Genomic DNA, 16,458 nt, shown 5'->3' on the forward strand with positions numbered 1-16,458 from the left:
AGTGCGACTGTTTAAAAATTATTATTTTTATTATGTATTTTTTTTTATTTCCAATGTTCTATGTATATTGTTGAAGGTAAATAAAGAAGTACAGCAAAATGAAACTGAGAATAATTGTCCGTATTTCGGATGTGACATTCCAACAAACGTTAACGTATGTTAATACTAACATGTAATGGAAAATACCTAAATGTATTCACTTTTCTCCCATAAATATATGAAATGTCTCGTCATTTCTACTTTCTTCTATATGATCACATAGCAGTGGATAATGACTAACTTGTTGTCCATTTGAAAAATTTTGATCTGAACTTCATTTTAAAAAGAGCAACACACTCATGTTGCACCTGAAATTGTTTAAAGCGTAATCGGGCATGTACTTTAGTCATTGTCCATACTGTGTTTATAAATCATCAATTTGGGCACATTCTTCATAGTGGGTCAAACATATTTCATGACTTGAAAATAATATTACTGCAGTTTAAAGACGTGACGAATGTTATCAGATGCCAACAGACGTCTCAGTCGTTCATGTGTGTTTGCTGGCCTCAGAAAACGTTGTTTTGTTCCCAAACCATCGCCAATACACGCCTTTTTAGACTTTGGGTCCGTGGATGAACATGTTATTTCATCTGCGAAGCGGTTTTTGTCACATCGTGAGTTTTTAAAAATCATTTTATTGAAGAAATAAGTGAGGAAATTCGCCGAGTAGCGCTGCTCACGACAGTGAAGAGGTGACGTTTGGAAGCTCTGCCAAGAAAATGCAAGGAGTACAAGACATTTAAACAACCTCGATGGGGAGAGACACAAGCGTGTTATCTATTCAAATCGTTGTCGGCGATTTAAATAGTTTCCGTTGTTATTTTTCACCATTTGAAGTGTGCGGAGAAAACACAAGTGAGGAGAGTTTGTCAGCGCGCCGCGGAGCAAAGTGCCCGATTGACTCTCCACGGTTCTCATGGTGCGTTTAAGTCCAGCCTCTTGCTTGGGAAAAGCAATTGTCCATTGAACCGAACATCATGGCAGAAGTAGCTCCAGCTCCAGCTCCAGCGGCTAAAGCGACCAAGAAGAAGGCTCCCAAGCCCGCGAAGAAGAAGGTCGGACCCAGCGTCGGCGAGCTCATCGTCAAGGCTGTGGCCGCGTCCAAGGAGCGCAATGGCGTCTCTCTGGCCGCCCTCAAGAAGTCTCTGGTCGCCTCCGGTTACGACGTGGACAAGAACAAGTCCCGCGTCAGGACCGCCGTCGTGAACTTGGTCACCAAGGGCACTCTCGTCCAGACCAAGGGCACCGGCGCTTCTGGCTCCTTCAAGATGAACAAGCAGGCCGAGGGGAAGGCGAAAGCGCCCGCCAAGGCTGCGGCCAAGAAGACCCCCAGCAAGCCCAAGAAGCCCGCCGTCAAAAAGGCAACAGCGAGCAAGAAGCCCAAAACGGCCGCAGCCAAGAAGACGAGCCCCAAGAAGGCCGCCAAGAAACCCGTCAAGGCTGCGACGCCCAAGAAAGCGGCCAAGAAGCCCACCAAGAGCCCCAAGAAGGCGGCGGCGGCGGCGGCGCCCAAAAAAGCCCCCGCGGCCAAGAAGGCTTCTGCTGCCAAGAGGAGTCCCGCAAAGAGGGTGGCCAAGCCCAAAAGTGTCAAGAAGGCAGCGCCGAAGAAGAAGTGATTCAACGCTCCTCTCCACAAAAGGCTCTTTTAAGAGCCACCACATTCCCAAAAAAGAGCAATGGTATTCGTCATAAACTTATTTTTACTATGTCAGTCGCGTCATGAAGTCGTGCTGACAGTGTCACTGATCTTTGTCAAAACAAATCTCTCCCAACATTATAAATCAATTATTATTGTTGCAAAATAAAATCAAAAATAACCATTTTTATCAGCTCTTCAGCCCCCCAATCAACGAGGAGTGGTTGTGCCAGCGGTTTCTGCCATATGAGCAATGATGACGAGGAAAGTATTTTTTTTGGGGGGGGGGGGGGGGGGGGGGGGGGGGGGGACGTCGAGGCGCCATTCCAGCAAGCACCACCACTGCGCGAAGAGAGTGCATTATAGGATCATCCAAAATATGTACTGTTTGTAGGGTAACAATAATGGCCCACCATGCATTTGATGGTGGCGGGTCTATGGCCAGACATTTTGTGTGATTGTGCCACCGTAATACTGTGGATGAGTGCCTCATGCATTGCAGACTGCTGCAAACACATTGCAATAAAAATGGTTATTTTGGATTTTATTTTGAACATGAATTAGAAGAAAAAAAAAAATTTTAAAAAAAATTGCATGACATTTTTCTGCAACACACCACAGAGACAGCAAGGGGCCATAAGAAAAACACGAATGTGCTTGTAAAATCTAGTGAGGAAAGTGAGTGATAGCAAGAAATTGATCTGGACACATTCAAACTTTATTGACAATACAAAGGCAGTGCAAAGTCTGCAAGAGAAAAAAACCCCATCTCTTACCGGTCTGGCTGCACAAACAAGCTGCAAACAAGCCGTGCGATGACAATAAACAAGCATTTGTTTTCTTGTGTTTGTGTTGTTTTACTTAAAATGTGTTTAATAGAAAAAAAATGTTAAAAGATTATATTCAATTGCCGCCCCCCTCTATTGTTGCACCAGGTAGAGTAAATAAAAAGGCATATTTTTATAATATACTGGGGGAAAATATTGGATACGTTACATTAGTATGCATAATTTTACATTATTTTTGCATAATAAATTAAGTTAAAGAAAAACAAAACAAAATCGCCCAAAAGGGCCTGCTCTTTTTAGTGAGTCGATCTAAAAGAAGTGATCCTCGAAAAAGAGCCGGAATTCCCATCACCATTCACAATGCAGACTATTTTCTTCCACCGTTATTGGAAATGTCATAATAATAATGTAATTTAAAAAACTAATAATAATAATAATTTAAAAAAATAATAAAGGACGCTCTTGGTAACACGAAACTTTCGAAAATGCAGACTATTTTCTTCCACCGTTATTGGAAATGTCATAATAATAATGTAATTTAAAAAACTAATAATAATTTAAAAAAATAATAAAGGACGCTCTTGGTAACACGAAACTTTCGAAAATGGTACTATACTAATGGATCTGGTTTCACACATTTGTTTTTAAATTCAATTCCTCAAACGGTAATATATATATATATATATATATATATATATATATATATATATATATATATATATATAAATAAATAAATAGATAGATAAATAAATAAAACACCCTTGAGGAAGTAAAGCTCTCAATATGAAAAGTGTGTGGCTCTTAAAAGAGCCTTTTCGGGGTTAGTGGGCCGTCGGAGTGGACTTTTACTTGGACTTGGCTGCCTTCTCGGTCTTCTTGGGCAGGAGCACGGCCTGGATGTTGGGCAACACGCCGCCCTGAGCGATGGTCACTCCGCCCAGGAGTTTGTTGAGCTCCTCGTCGTTGCGGACGGCCAGCTGCAGGTGACGGGGGATGATCCTGGTCTTCTTGTTGTCGCGGGCTGCGTTCCCGGCCAACTCCAGGATCTCAGCGGTCAGGTACTCGAGCACGGCCGCCAAGTAGACGGGGGCGCCGGCGCCGACGCGCTGGGCGTAGTTGCCTTTCCGCAGCAGCCTGTGGACGCGACCGACCGGGAACTGCAGTCCGGCACGGGAGGAACGAGTCTTGGCCTTTGCTCGGGCCTTGCCGCCGGTCTTGCCTCTTCCGCTCATCTTGATACTTCTTCCCAAAGTGATAACGCGAAAGAAATGTGCCTTTCGGTGCTCAAAGTCCTGCTTTAATAGCCGCAGAATGCGCGGGACGCTCGAGGCAGACCAACCAGGAAAGAGGCTTGAAAAGCGGAGGGGTCTTTGTTCTTCGGGGGCCTGTTTGAACCAAATCTCCCCCAATTGGCAGCGAGCCTTGAGGCGGGAGGTCACTCTTCTAGGCGGGGCTGACCTCCGGCAAGGGCCGGCCACCAATCAGGATGCGCCGGCCTGAGGGGGGCGTCGCTCATGCGCAGCAGAACCAAGCGCTTAAAAGGCAGCTCGAGTAGCTTTTCTACCGCATTTCCTTTCGCCGGGTAAAGAGAAGCGCTAAAATGGCGAGAACCAAGCAGACCGCCCGCAAGTCCACCGGAGGCAAAGCTCCCAGGAAGCAGCTGGCCACCAAGGCGGCCCGCAAGAGCGCCCCGGCCACCGGCGGCGTCAAGAAGCCTCACCGTTACAGGCCCGGTACCGTGGCTCTCCGTGAGATCCGTCGCTACCAGAAGTCCACCGAGCTGCTCATCCGCAAGCTGCCCTTCCAGCGCCTGGTCAGGGAGATCGCTCAAGATTTCAAGACCGACCTGCGCTTCCAGAGTTCGGCCGTCATGGCTCTGCAGGAGGCCAGCGAGGCTTACCTGGTCGGCCTGTTCGAGGACACCAACCTGTGCGCCATCCACGCCAAGAGGGTCACCATCATGCCCAAAGACATCCAGCTGGCACGTCGCATCCGAGGGGAGAGAGCATAAGCTTTCCTTCTCGCACCACAACGGCTCTTTTAAGAGCCAACACACTTGACTCTAAATGGCAGTCTCACATAAATACAGTATGCATACCAACATCATAATTAGTATGCCGTTTTGAAGGACTACAGATGACGACAGTTAACTCTTGTCCATGTAATAGGATGCATGAAATATATGTGAGAAACTAACAAGTTAACTTCCAGGAGGCCCAATGATTGGGCTGAAAAGGAAAGCTTCCAGGATTGCTCCTGAAATAACAAAGGTGGAAGTTAAACAAAACAGCAATTTAATGGTAAATTGGGTTCCACTTGTGCTTTTCTACCTTGAAGGTATACTTAAACTTTTTCTGGAATATATTTGTATACTGTTCTAGTATTCTAAATGTGAGAAACTCAAAATGAACAGATCATGTTGTATGTTAAAAAATTGGTATTGTCATTACTGGTAAATAACTATTGGATTAGAGTACAATACAAGGGGCTGTGTTGAAAAGGGGGGAAAAAGATAATGAAACCATTAATTGCAATATCATAGGGTTTCTTTACTGAATATCATACACTAAAATATTTGGGTCTTAATTTATGGTAAATTCCTGGCTAGGAAAACAGGTAATATTCATTTTAACTTTTTAACTAAACCACTGCTCAAATTGGCGGCATGCTGTCCGACTGGTTAGCACGTATCTGCCTCACAGTTCTGAGGTCCCGGGTTTAAATCCGGACCAGCATGTGTGGAGTTTACATGTTCTCCCCGTTTTCTGCAGGTACTCCGGTTTCCTCCCACATCCCCAAAACATGCACGGTAGGTTAATTGAAGACTAAATTGTTCATAGGTGTGAATATGAGTGTGAAAGGTTATCTATATGTGCCCTGCAATTGGATGGCGACCAGTTCAGGGTGTACCCCGCCTCTCGCCCGAAGATAGCTGGGATAGGCTCCAGCACGCCCGCGACGCTCGTGAGGATAAGCAATGAAGGTTCAAATTATCCAAAAATGAAGGCCAGTGGTCAAGTCTAACAGAAAACTGATAACAGAACAGCAAAAAATGGAAATCCTGTAACTTCACAGACATGCTCATAGAAGGTTTGAAGAAGTCGCCTCAGATTTTAGGGGCCAAATTTAATCACAGGCTGAAGCCCTGAGATGGTTAATGAAGTAAGAGGGCTATTCAAACAATCATATGAAATGTCAGAATCAGAATCATCTTTATTTTGCCAAGTATGTCCAAAAAAACACACAAGGAATTTGTCTCCGGTAGTTGGAGCCCCGCGAGTACGACAACAGACAGAGAACACTTTTGAGACATAAAGACATTGAGAAAAAACAGGACTGGGCAATAAAGGGTTGCTAGTTATCTGGTAATGCCGGTAAAATGTATTTATTTATTTTTTGACAATCATGCAAAAAGATGCAGAGTGTAGAACTGCCTCAGCAGCTCCTGTGGCAGGCCGTGCTTCCTCAGAAGCCGCAGGAAGGACATCCTCTGCTGAGCCTATTTGAGGATGGAGTTGATGTTAGTCTCCCACTTCAGGTCCTGAGAGACTGTTAATTCCTAGGAACTTGAAGGTCTCGACGGTTGACACAAGGCAGTTGGACAGCGTGAGGGGCAGCTGTGGCGAGGGATGCCTCCTGAAGTCCACGATCATCTCCACAGTCTTGAGCGTGTGAAGCTCCAGGTTGTGTCGGCCGCACCACAGCTCCAGCCGCTTCGCTTCCTGTCGATATGCAGACTCGTCACCGTCCTTGATGAGGCCGATGACAGTGGTGTCATCTGCAAACTTCAGGAGTTTGACAGCCGGGTGCGTTGAGGTGCAGTCGTTCGTGTTGAGAGAGAGGATTAGTGGAGAGAGGACATGACCTTGGGGTGCCCCAGTGCTGATGCTGCGTGTGAATGAGGTGGCCTTACCTGCTGTGTCCTGCCTGTTAGAAAGCTATAAATCCACTGGCAGATGGCAGGCGAGACGCTGAGTTGGAGAAGCTTATAAAAACTATATAATACAAAAACAAAGTTGCATGTGTATTTTGCGTAGTAATGAGTTTTATCTGTTGACGTGATAGTCAATTGAGAGACCATTGACTGGAGAGATAGTTTATGTGGCGGCGGGGTCATTGGAGCGCTGAGGATTTTATTTTAAAAAGGTTTAAAAAGTTTGAGAACCACTGAAGTACTGTAGAATATCTTAAAATCTTGAACTTTTCTTCTCAGTGAACAATTTTACCTCACTTGTTATTTAATTGTGCATTAATTGCAGATGGTCTCCCATATTCACTTTTGTCACATTAAATCTGAATTTTTTTTTTTTTTTTTTTTTTGTGCACTCTGACACTTATTTGCAAACAATGATCAACATTTGTGGGGGAATGTAGTATAGTGAAACAAAAAAATATCCATTCTAAAAAGGAAGTCGTTTTTTAACGAATCTGTCGCGTTATCTATGTTGAGCCTTGGCGGAAACAAGACGGTATTTAACATACTGTACACGTACAGTCATGGAAAGTTAGTTTTCCATGACTGTACGTGTTTTTTATTTTTACAACGATACTATCCAGGCATCTGATCATGTCACATGCTTCCACAAGTGAAGTCTATCAAATGTGGAACATAAATTTAAAACAAATAAGCTTCTGTTAGGTCGTTAAAAGGGGTGGGAGTGAAGGTCCAACCGCCAAAATACGACAACTGTCCTCTTTCAGGTCCGAAATCAGGCGTTCAAAGGCTCTCAGCGACTTTCAAAAGGAGATTGTTTGTCTCCGCCCAGCCCCTCTCCAGCCAACCGATGTTTTCAGCCAATCAGAGTGTGGCGCTGGCACAGCGCTCAGCGCACGAGCCCTATAAGAAACCAGGCTTCGACTGCTTGGAGTCACCTTAATTCCGCAGTTAGATTGAAGCTACGAGCCATGCCTGAACCAGCTAAGAGCGCACCCAAGAAGGGCTCAAAGAAAGCCGTCGCCAAGGGCGTCAGCAAGTCCGGCAGAAAGCGTAAGAGGAGCAGGAAGGAGAGCTACGCCATCTACGTGTACAAGGTGCTCAAGCAGGTGCACCCCGACACCGGCATCTCGTCCAAGGCCATGAGCATCATGAACTCGTTCGTCAATGATATCTTCGAGCGTATCGCCGCCGAGGCGTGTCGTCTGGCTCACTACAACAAACGCTCCACCATCACCTCCAGGGAGATCCAGACCGCCGTGCGTCTCCTGTTGCCCGGTGAGCTGGCCAAGCATGCCGTGTCCGAGGGCACCAAGGCCGTCACCAAGTACACCAGCTCCAAGTAGACCGCTCCGACCATACTACAAAAACAACGGCTCTTTTAAGAGCCACTCATCTTCTCTTCAGAGTATTATATCCATCAATTATTTGAATACTGTTTATTCTCAATAGGGTACACTGGGGGTGAGTGAAATGAATTAAATTTAAATTTCCTAACTTGAATCTGGTATATGCAATATAAACTTATTCGCATTTCTCTTTCAAGCATGATTTTATCATTTAAAGTCGAATTTATTCTGAAATTTTTTTTAACTATGTATTTGTATTGTGTTAGTTTAAATGATCACGGTTTGTTGACCACCTGGCAATCCAGTTCTGGTCGGTTTTCATGATATGTTCTATTATGCTGAAAACCGGCCAGAACTGGATTGCATGCGCCCGCGAAATCACCAAATTTGGCAGTTTTTTTTTTTTTTTTTTTTTTTTTTTTTTTTTTTGACAGATAATTTTCTGATGCTGAAAAGGTAAATTCATCACATTGCTTCATGTTTGTTTTCAAATAGTACATCTCTCTTGCGTTGTCTTCGCATATACGTTTATTTTCCCTCATTTTTTTGGGTCACAGGCAGGAAAGTATTGTCAGCCAGCACTAGCACAGCTGCTAGCTAGTTTAGCTGCTAGTTTAGTTACCGGCTGAAATAAAACTCTCCCTTAGCATTATGTGGTTAAAATAATTCTGAAAGGTGATATTAGGCAACATGTATTTACTGGGCGGCACGGTGGCCGACTGGTTAGAGCGTTAGCCTCACAGTTCTGAGGTGCGGGGTTCAATCCCCGTCCCCGCCTGTGTGGAGTTTGCATGTTCTCCCCGTGCCTGCGTGGGTTTTCTCCGGGCACTCCGGTTTCCTCCCACATCCCAAAAACATGCATTAATTGGAGACTCTAAATTGCCCGTAGGCATGACTGTGAGTGCGAATGGTTGTTAGTTTCTATGTGCCCTGCGATTGGCTGGCAACCAGTTCAGGGTGTACCCCGCCTCCTGCCCGATGACAGCTGGGATAGGCTCCAGCACGCCCGCGACCCTAGTGAGGAGAAGCGGCTCAGAAAATGGATGGATGGATGTATTTACTGTACAACATTTTCACCGTGAGCAAATGCATACATTTTTTAAATTTTTGGTCACATGGTTGAGTGTTGTGTGCTGTCCGTACCCCTAGATGGCAGCAATGCCTAAGGCGTGGAAATGAGGCCATCTCCTCCAATTGATAAAGGAGGAAACGAAAGCATTATGTCTCCAGTCCAAGACTTCGTTGTGATACTTGATATAAAAACACATTTCACTGTCTTTGGAATCATACACGGGGCTAATTTAGAGTAAACGACACAAATGTATGTATCTGTATATGGAATACGTGACGTACGGAGCAAACAAAGTTATCGCTGCATGAGAGAATGCAGAAGGAACATTTGAGTTTTGCTTCATCGCTTTGTGTTTTTGTTATGTTTGGTTGTGGTCTTTATGAATCAAAGCAGTCCATTTGGTTCGCCTCACTAACTCACATTTTCTCCACAGGGACATTTTTTGCATTCAGAAAAGCTCTAAAGTGGTACGTGCGATGTGTTTGTTAAAACCCTGAATATACTATTAATAATTAATAATACTTTTAAAGTTAAACTAAATAGCGCGTTTCTATTGCCGCTTTAAGGGTGCACCGGTCCCCGCGGACAAAAGTCTCTCAACTATAACATGAACGTGACCCGGAAGTTCCCCTTCTTCTTTTAGTTTACTGGCGGATTATGTCACTTTGGTGCATACCGCCACCTACTGTACAGGAGTGTGCAAAGGGACTTGGCAGGCAGTTATCGAAAAAAAAAAAAAAAAGATGAATAAATTAATAATTTATATATATATATATATATATCCTTTTAATTAAACCTATACTATTGAGAAAAATATCTGATCCCATCCCTCTGCACCCTTTCACATCTTTTTTGTTTATTTATTGCAATTACATAGCACATGGTTTGCAGTCTGTTTAATTTAGCCAACAACACAAAACCAATTGCTCTTCCCTATTAACCTTAATGAACAATTAAGACACATATGCCTCAAATTAAAGTTTTTAATTCCTTAATTCTACCCCGTGTGTTACTGTTCCATCCACACAAAAAGAACGACCCGGAAGTTATTCTCGCGCCGCCATATTAGGATACAGCGTCATGGAGGTAATCACGAAAGAGAATGTCGGTTTAAAAAAAAAAAAAAAAAAAACATCGGTTGGTTTGACAACGTGCGCAAGTCTCGACGCAGGACGCCCATCACTGTTTTACTAGACTAAAACGTCATTCGTCAAATCTTCGTGTCAGGTTAAAGTCGTCTCGGTACACGTTGAAGCTTCTCGGCCTAGTTTATCTTAGCTTAGCTCGCTAACAAAGGGACTCGTTTGTGATGGACACATCGCTCGGCAGAGATCAAGTGTGAGCGTAAAGTGTTGTGGTTCTCGTGTGAAAATGTGTGCGAGAAGGACAGCAGAGTACGAGGGGGAACTTTGTGGAGCAAAAGAAGAGAACACGCAACCACGTCAACTACCGGACGCTGTAAAAATGCAGCCTCGAGCTGGATTATGCACAGCAGGTCTGGTCAATTCTTATGCTCAATTTATTAAAAAAAAAAAAAAAAAAATTATAGTGATAGTCCTATCATTATTTACCAACACTGACGTTACATTTAGTATATTATTAACATTCAATCATGTGTGCTATGTGGCTTTGATGCACCTGTGTGAGGGCAGTAGCAGGGTGAGTGAGAACAGTCTTGTGATTATCTTGTTGGCTCTAGTGTAGTCTACACTTCCTCTAAAGAAGATAGGGGACAGGAAGTGATTTTCTCTGCTTTATTGATGACTCTCTATAGGGCTTTTTTTGTGTGTGTCTGCAGCAGAGCTGCCGGTGAACCACACAGTAGATGAGGATGCTCTCTATGGCGGAACGATTAAAAAAAGCACAGGCAGTTTGTTACAGACAGTTTTTTTTTAGTCTAAGGAAGTGTACTCACTGCTCTGCCATCTTAACAGCAGCTCTGGTGTTGTCTATCCATGTCAGCTTGTCCGAGATGATTCCCAGGACTTTAAAACGGTGTACCCTCTCCACACAGTTGCCATTGATGGACAGAGAGAGAGGGAGGGAGGGGTCAGCGCCACACTTCCTAAAGTCTATAATGAGTTCTTTGTTTATTTCTGTGTTGAGTTTCAGGTTATTATCCTTGCTCCATGCGACAAGTCTGTAGACCTCTGGTCTGTATGCCGGCTAATCTCCGCCGAAAATAAGTTCTTGGCTAGGGTGGTATCATCTGCCAACTTTATGATGGGGTGGGAGTAGGGTTGGGCATTGTTTGAATTCGAGCGATTCTGCTTCCTTATTTCGATTCCGGTTCCAAATGATTCTCAGGGTACTTTATAAACGGTATCAATATCAAACCTATGAATTAAAAGGCAATGTGTGTACTAACTAACTAACCCAATTGACTTAATATCCATTAATTAAAGTTTAAGCGAAAAGTTAAATATAGCATTGTTAAAATTGTTATTTGGGACTGTTTTATCACGTCAAATGGTGCACGTTTTCACTTTACTTCCTGTTTTAAGCTTGAAGCCTTTTATTTTGAAGGGTATGCACTAGAACTCAGCATGTTGGCACGAAAAGTAACTTCACACGACACCGGTGAATTATTATAATTTTTTTTTAAACCAAATTAATTTTTATCCCAATTCATTGTGTTGTAAAGTTGCTACGGGGAAGTTTTAGCTCAATGTTAAGCAATTTTTTTCTGTCATTGGCTCTTATGTTGGTTTTAAGATTAAAATAAACCATCAGTGCAAAAGTGCAACCAACTGTTTACGTTGTTATCTGCCTCAATGTTGGCATAGACATATTTTAGTGTTTCAGTCAACAAATTGACTGAGAGTTGACTTCACTGAAGCTTCGCGCAGTGTAGGCTGAGGCTCGGCCCACGTCAGACGCTAAACATCGATAAAGGCTCCTTTGCACGATATAATCTAATTCCAAGTGTTGCACTGAGGCAACTGGTCATTAATTGTAACAGAGTTAAGACACACTTTTGTTCAGCGCTGCCGTTGGGCACAAGCACGTCTTTGTGCGCGTTCTTCTTCGTTGGTTTTCGCTGTTTCTTCGTTGGGTTTCGCAACTCCTTCGTGGTCAGTGGACCGTAGGCATCGAAACTGGGAACCGAAATTAAAAAAATTGTACGATTCCGGGGGAACCGGAACGTTAGTCTTGGTTCCAATCGGTTCTCGATTCTCGATGCCCAACCCTAGGTGGGACGAGGTGCAGTGGTAGGTCGGTGTACAGGGAGTAGAGCAGAGGACTCAACACACAGCCTTGGGGGGAACCTGTGCTGAGAGTGAGGCTGGAGGATACATGGCGTCCGAGCTTCACTGTTTCGGATCAGTTGGTGACTAAATCCAGAATCCATATATGGGGTGAGAGGCCAGGATTACACAGCTTCCTGATGAGGATGGAATGAATGTGTTCAAATCTGAACTATAGTCGAGAAACAGCGTCCTCACCTAAGGCCCGCTGTGGTTCAGGGCTGTTTGGAGAGCTTTGGAAATGGCATCTTTCGTGGATCTGTTTGATTTGCATGGAAACTGCACTGCGTCTAAGCATAGTTTAAGTGTCGTTTTAATGTACTTTAATTATCAAAGTGTAAAAGCTTTACTCAGATGGCTTGTTTGGAAATATGCATGCAAGTTATTTGTCTTTTTGCATCTTGGAGGCTGTTTTGCTGAACATTGCTCACGCAAAGTGAAATCTGACTTCATTGAAAATCTGCAAATAATTGAGACCATATTAATGTATGTCCACCTTTTTGTTTCTTGTAGTCGACTTATCAGTTTTTTACATGGGGTATTTGTAAAAAAAAAATAAAATAAAATAAAAAAATTATTGTGTGATTAAAACCTCAACAAAAAAATACAATTTTAATAGAATTAACTTACTAGCAGATGAACAACATCCACAAATCAATTGCAGGTACCACTGTATACCATTAGTACAAAGTAACAAAGTGAGATGCAGTGCATAATACTGCTTCTAAGGTTAGAGTAGATGCATCGTCCTGTGAAAATGTCCTTCTGTTGCAGTAGTTCAGTCACCGATGTCCGCGAGACAAACTCCTCGTCTGCTTTCATATGGAGGTATCTGCAGCATCTTGAGACTCTTGACAGTTGTCCATTTCTCTTGAGTTTTTCCCAAAAGACGAAAAAGCGACGTGCAGGTTCCGCATGTATACAATTGACAAAAACAGAAACACACAGGACATTTTCTCTACAATTACAGTTAGTTTTGTTAACATAAACTCTGCGGCCATCTACCAGCTACCAATATTTTTGGGGAAATAAAGCCCTTCTCTAAACAGTTTGTAGTCATTATGCCTGTGTATTCTCATTCATCCAGGTCATTTCATTCTGAGGGCACTGGATTGATTGCAACTGGACTGTTCTGGTTGTCTTAAGACGCTACGCCTCTCATCCGAGCAGGCTTTGTCAGTTCGTGCAACAAGGCTTAGTTTGGACTAAACTAGCATGACTTTACTTTAAATGAACTGATGAAGCCTGCTCGGGTGATAGGTGAACCGGCTTCTAAAGCCCGCCACACACTGCATGATGCAGTTGAATCCGGTCGGTCATAGATCAATAGTTAAGGAAGAGGCAGGTTACTAAAGAGGGAGGACGTGGACGAGACTAAAGGCAAGAGTGTGTATATATTAAAAGATGTTCGCTCGCTCCCATTCATTTGAATGTACCCGGCGCGGTACGTACCGCTCACGTACATTTTGGGCACAAGCTTCACTTTTTCATCCACAGGTACAGTATGAAGTACAAATGTAATTAAGTATTGTTGTAAAACACATTATAAGCATACTTTATGTACTGTATTTTTAGGGTTGGGGGCGGCACTGCATCCGTTCTGTGTCTCGATCGCTTAAAACCCAGAAATGCATTTATGTGGATCATGCGTATTTGGAATGGCAAGTCGCTACACTGCGCAGCGGTGATTCAAAATTTGAATCTCCACAAAAACAGCGGCTCACTGATCGGCCACTCATGAAAATAGTTCTTAAACCCGCACACTGCGTGAGAGTTTAGTCGGGTTTGGTTATGTCTCTTGGTGTACGGAACCCTTAACCAAACAGAGTGTCTGTCTTCTTGTGTCTTGCAGACATCAGTGAAGCTCTTCGTCCTGAGCGGCAAGAGCCAGAGCCCACTCACATTAAAAAAGAGGATGAGCCACAGCCCCCTTACATCAAAGAGGAGGAGGAAGAGCACCTGCACATTAAAGAGGAAGAGGAGGGTGATATCATCACGTTGTCATCAACTGGTGTCCATTTGAAGAGTGAGGATGAAGGTCAAAGTGAGGAATATAGCGAGGCGGAGCCTCTAAGCAGCAGCTCAAGTCTACACATGACAAGAGGAGGTGATGGAGACCACTGTGGAGGATCACAAGCAGATGGCCTCTTAGCTCCACTATCAGATAGTGATGACTCAACTTCACATTCTCCTAGCACTGATGATGATGATGATGATGATGATGATGATGATGATGATCAGTCTGAAGGTCTTAAGACAGGTCACACTGACAACAAACGCTGGAAATGTTCTGAGTGTGGGAAAACTTTTGCTTATAAGTGGGGTTTGAAACAACACATGAGAATACACACTGGAGAAAAACCTTTTGCCTGCTTAGATTGTGGTAAAATATTCACTCAGAAGGGATACTTAAAAATACACAGAAGAACACACACTGGGGAAAAACCTTTTGTTTGCTCAATTTGTGGTCAAAGATATTCTCAAAAAACTAATTTGATAACACACACGAGAACTCACACTGGAGAGAAACCTTTTGTCTGCTCAGTTTGCGGTCAAAGATTCTCTGAGAACGGAAGCTTAAAAACCCATGCAAGAACACACAGTGGTGAGAAACCTTTTTCCTGCTCAGTTTGCAGTCAAAGATTCTCTGATAAGGCAAACTTGACAACACACACAAGAACACACACTGGTGAGAAACCTTTTGCATGCTTAGTTTGTGATCAAAGATTCACCACAAAAATACAGTTAACAAATCACACAAGAACCCACACTGGAGAGAAACCGTTTGCCTGCTCAGCTTGTAACCAAAGATTCTCTCAGAAGGGAAACTTAAAAACACACATAAGAACACACACTGGGGAGAAACCTTTTGCCTGCTCAGTTTGTGGTCAAAAATTCTCTGAGAATGGAAGCTTAAGAAGACACACAAGAAAACATACTGGCGAGAAACCTTTTACCTGCTCAGCTTGTGGCCAAAACTTCTCTCACAAGGATCGGGTAAAGAGACACAAGTGTGCTCGTGGGAATAGCAGTGATCAATGAAGCTTTAAAGGTCCCCTCTCCACTGTTTTTTCTGTTTAATTTTGTTCATCTTTGATGTCCTTTTATCTGGTTTGCATGATATTCTTAGTTGAAAATGGCCAAAATGTCATTTTTCAAGCTACTCTAGGAGGTCTTTTCGGCCATCGCATTTGAGACGCTTGGATTTCTCATTATGTGACGTGTATTAGCTTTGTTCTGATTGGATCGCTCATCTTCCCCAACCCTAACCACCGCAGATCATACATATTTATACCACTAGAGGGAGCCTCGGCTGGATGACAGCATGCAGAGTTGTAGACCGAGAAAATATTTCCTCACTTTTGTCATTTCATTCCTGTTCGATTTACTTACTATACGTAAATAAAACACAATATATATATATATATATATATATATAGAGAGAGAGAGATTAATTTTATTTATTTTGCTTGTCATTTTTGTCTCTATTGTGATATGGCCATGCTCCCTTGGCAGTTATGTCATGATTTTATGAAGACTTGTGTTTGTATTTTCTACATTGTTACATAAAACATAAAAAAAAAAAAAAAGTTGCAGACCAAAACGCCATCTTGAACCGGGATTCCGCGATCATTTTCATTTTCCATTCACTTGTATTGATGTTTACTGTGACATGACTACATCCACCGGCGACATACTAGATGTGTAAAGTCTTCGCATTGCAACCACAAACACGTCTTAACAGTTACAAATAATGGCCAGTAAGTCTTTGGGAAGTTATCGGAAGGGATTAGATCTCCCGGTTGGGTGAATTGAAGCGCACACTGTTTCAACGTCGCCGTTCACAGCCAATCTACATGCACAGAACCTTTCACTCACAGTGAAAATACATTTCCGGGTTTGCGAGTCCTTCTCAGGCCTTTAAGCAGTATATAAAGCAACAAATATTGTGTTTTACACTTGATACTTCAATACTTAACTATGTTCATTAGGGCTGCACGATATTGGGGAAAAAAATGTCATTGCTTTTTTTTTTCTGAACCTGCGATATATATTGCAATATATACATATAATCAGTGATGCCGGTAACACGGTAATTAGACTACAATTCCTTCTTCAATCCAACAATAGTTACTTTTGCATCATCAATGTCTCTCAACAAACAGTAATTTGTAGCTGGTTATTAAGGAAAGAGCAGTCCAATTGCTCCATAGCATTTAACCAAAATCCCCCCCCCCAACCTCCAGCACCCCTGCGGCCCGATGAGGATAAGCGGTATTGAAAATGAATGTATGTATTGTATTACAAAAGAATCAAGGAACATATATTTTCCCATTTTCGCAATGTCCCTGAACGCATTCACGCAGCTGCTGCGTGCCTGCTTTTAGT

The 16,458-nt window shown here is 43.1% G+C and overlaps 5 protein-coding genes across 7 annotated transcripts; 4 read left to right on the forward strand and 1 right to left on the reverse strand.

The window, feature by feature from the left end:
- The first annotated feature begins 968 nt into the window (after positions 1 to 968).
- Positions 969 to 1,961, forward strand: LOC133490198 (histone H1-like). The gene has a single exon (XM_061799969.1). The coding sequence runs from the start codon at positions 1,020 to 1,022 to the stop codon at positions 1,656 to 1,658; it is 639 nt and encodes a 212-aa protein (XP_061655953.1). The 5' UTR covers positions 969 to 1,019; the 3' UTR covers positions 1,659 to 1,961.
- Positions 1,962 to 3,288: 1,327 nt separating this feature from the next.
- LOC133490202 (histone H2A) lies at positions 3,289 to 3,809 on the reverse strand. Its single transcript, XM_061799974.1, has one exon. It carries the CDS (start codon positions 3,696 to 3,698, stop codon positions 3,312 to 3,314), a length of 387 nt encoding a protein of 128 aa, XP_061655958.1. The 5' UTR covers positions 3,699 to 3,809; the 3' UTR covers positions 3,289 to 3,311.
- A 242-nt stretch (positions 3,810 to 4,051) lies between these two features.
- On the forward strand, positions 4,052 to 4,869 carry LOC133490199 (histone H3). The gene has a single exon (XM_061799971.1). It carries the CDS (start codon positions 4,067 to 4,069, stop codon positions 4,475 to 4,477), a length of 411 nt encoding a protein of 136 aa, XP_061655955.1. The 5' UTR covers positions 4,052 to 4,066; the 3' UTR covers positions 4,478 to 4,869.
- Positions 4,870 to 7,164: 2,295 nt separating this feature from the next.
- LOC133490209 (histone H2B-like) lies at positions 7,165 to 7,915 on the forward strand. Its single transcript, XM_061799982.1, has one exon. The coding sequence runs from the start codon at positions 7,372 to 7,374 to the stop codon at positions 7,744 to 7,746; it is 375 nt and encodes a 124-aa protein (XP_061655966.1). The 5' UTR covers positions 7,165 to 7,371; the 3' UTR covers positions 7,747 to 7,915.
- A 1,970-nt stretch (positions 7,916 to 9,885) lies between these two features.
- On the forward strand, positions 9,886 to 15,621 carry LOC133490189 (gastrula zinc finger protein XlCGF8.2DB-like). Of its 3 annotated transcripts, none has more exons than XM_061799952.1 (2): positions 9,886 to 9,907; positions 13,922 to 15,621. In XM_061799952.1, exon 2 carries the CDS (start codon positions 14,164 to 14,166, stop codon positions 15,109 to 15,111), a length of 948 nt encoding a protein of 315 aa, XP_061655936.1. In that variant the 5' UTR covers positions 9,886 to 9,907; positions 13,922 to 14,163; the 3' UTR covers positions 15,112 to 15,621. The 3 variants fall into 3 exon arrangements, with proteins under 3 accessions (XP_061655936.1, XP_061655934.1, XP_061655935.1); XM_061799950.1 differs by lacking the exon at positions 9,886 to 9,907 and adding an exon at positions 9,941 to 10,316 and having other exon boundaries at positions 13,922 to 15,614; XM_061799951.1 differs by lacking the exon at positions 9,886 to 9,907 and adding an exon at positions 11,072 to 13,566 and having other exon boundaries at positions 13,922 to 15,620.
- The last annotated feature ends 837 nt before the right edge of the window (positions 15,622 to 16,458 follow it).

Source organism: Phyllopteryx taeniolatus, chromosome 15 (assembly GCF_024500385.1).
Source record: "Phyllopteryx taeniolatus isolate TA_2022b chromosome 15, UOR_Ptae_1.2, whole genome shotgun sequence".
In the NCBI taxonomy this organism is placed as follows: Eukaryota; Metazoa; Chordata; class Actinopteri; order Syngnathiformes; family Syngnathidae; genus Phyllopteryx; species Phyllopteryx taeniolatus.

Coding starts and splice junctions, on each gene's coding strand:
- LOC133490198 (XM_061799969.1), top strand. CDS start 1,020: ATGGCAGAAGTAGCTCCAGCTCCAGCTCCAGCGGCTAAAGCGACCAAG.
- LOC133490189 (XM_061799950.1), top strand. CDS start 10,193: ATGTGTGCGAGAAGGACAGCAGAGTACGAGGGGGAACTTTGTGGAGCA. Junction 10,317..13,921: donor AGCTGGATTATGCACAGCAG/GTCTGGTCAATT, acceptor TGTGTCTTGCAG/ACATCAGTGAAGCTCTTCGT.
- LOC133490209 (XM_061799982.1), top strand. CDS start 7,372: ATGCCTGAACCAGCTAAGAGCGCACCCAAGAAGGGCTCAAAGAAAGCC.
- LOC133490199 (XM_061799971.1), top strand. CDS start 4,067: ATGGCGAGAACCAAGCAGACCGCCCGCAAGTCCACCGGAGGCAAAGCT.
- LOC133490202 (XM_061799974.1), bottom strand. CDS start 3,698: ATGAGCGGAAGAGGCAAGACCGGCGGCAAGGCCCGAGCAAAGGCCAAG.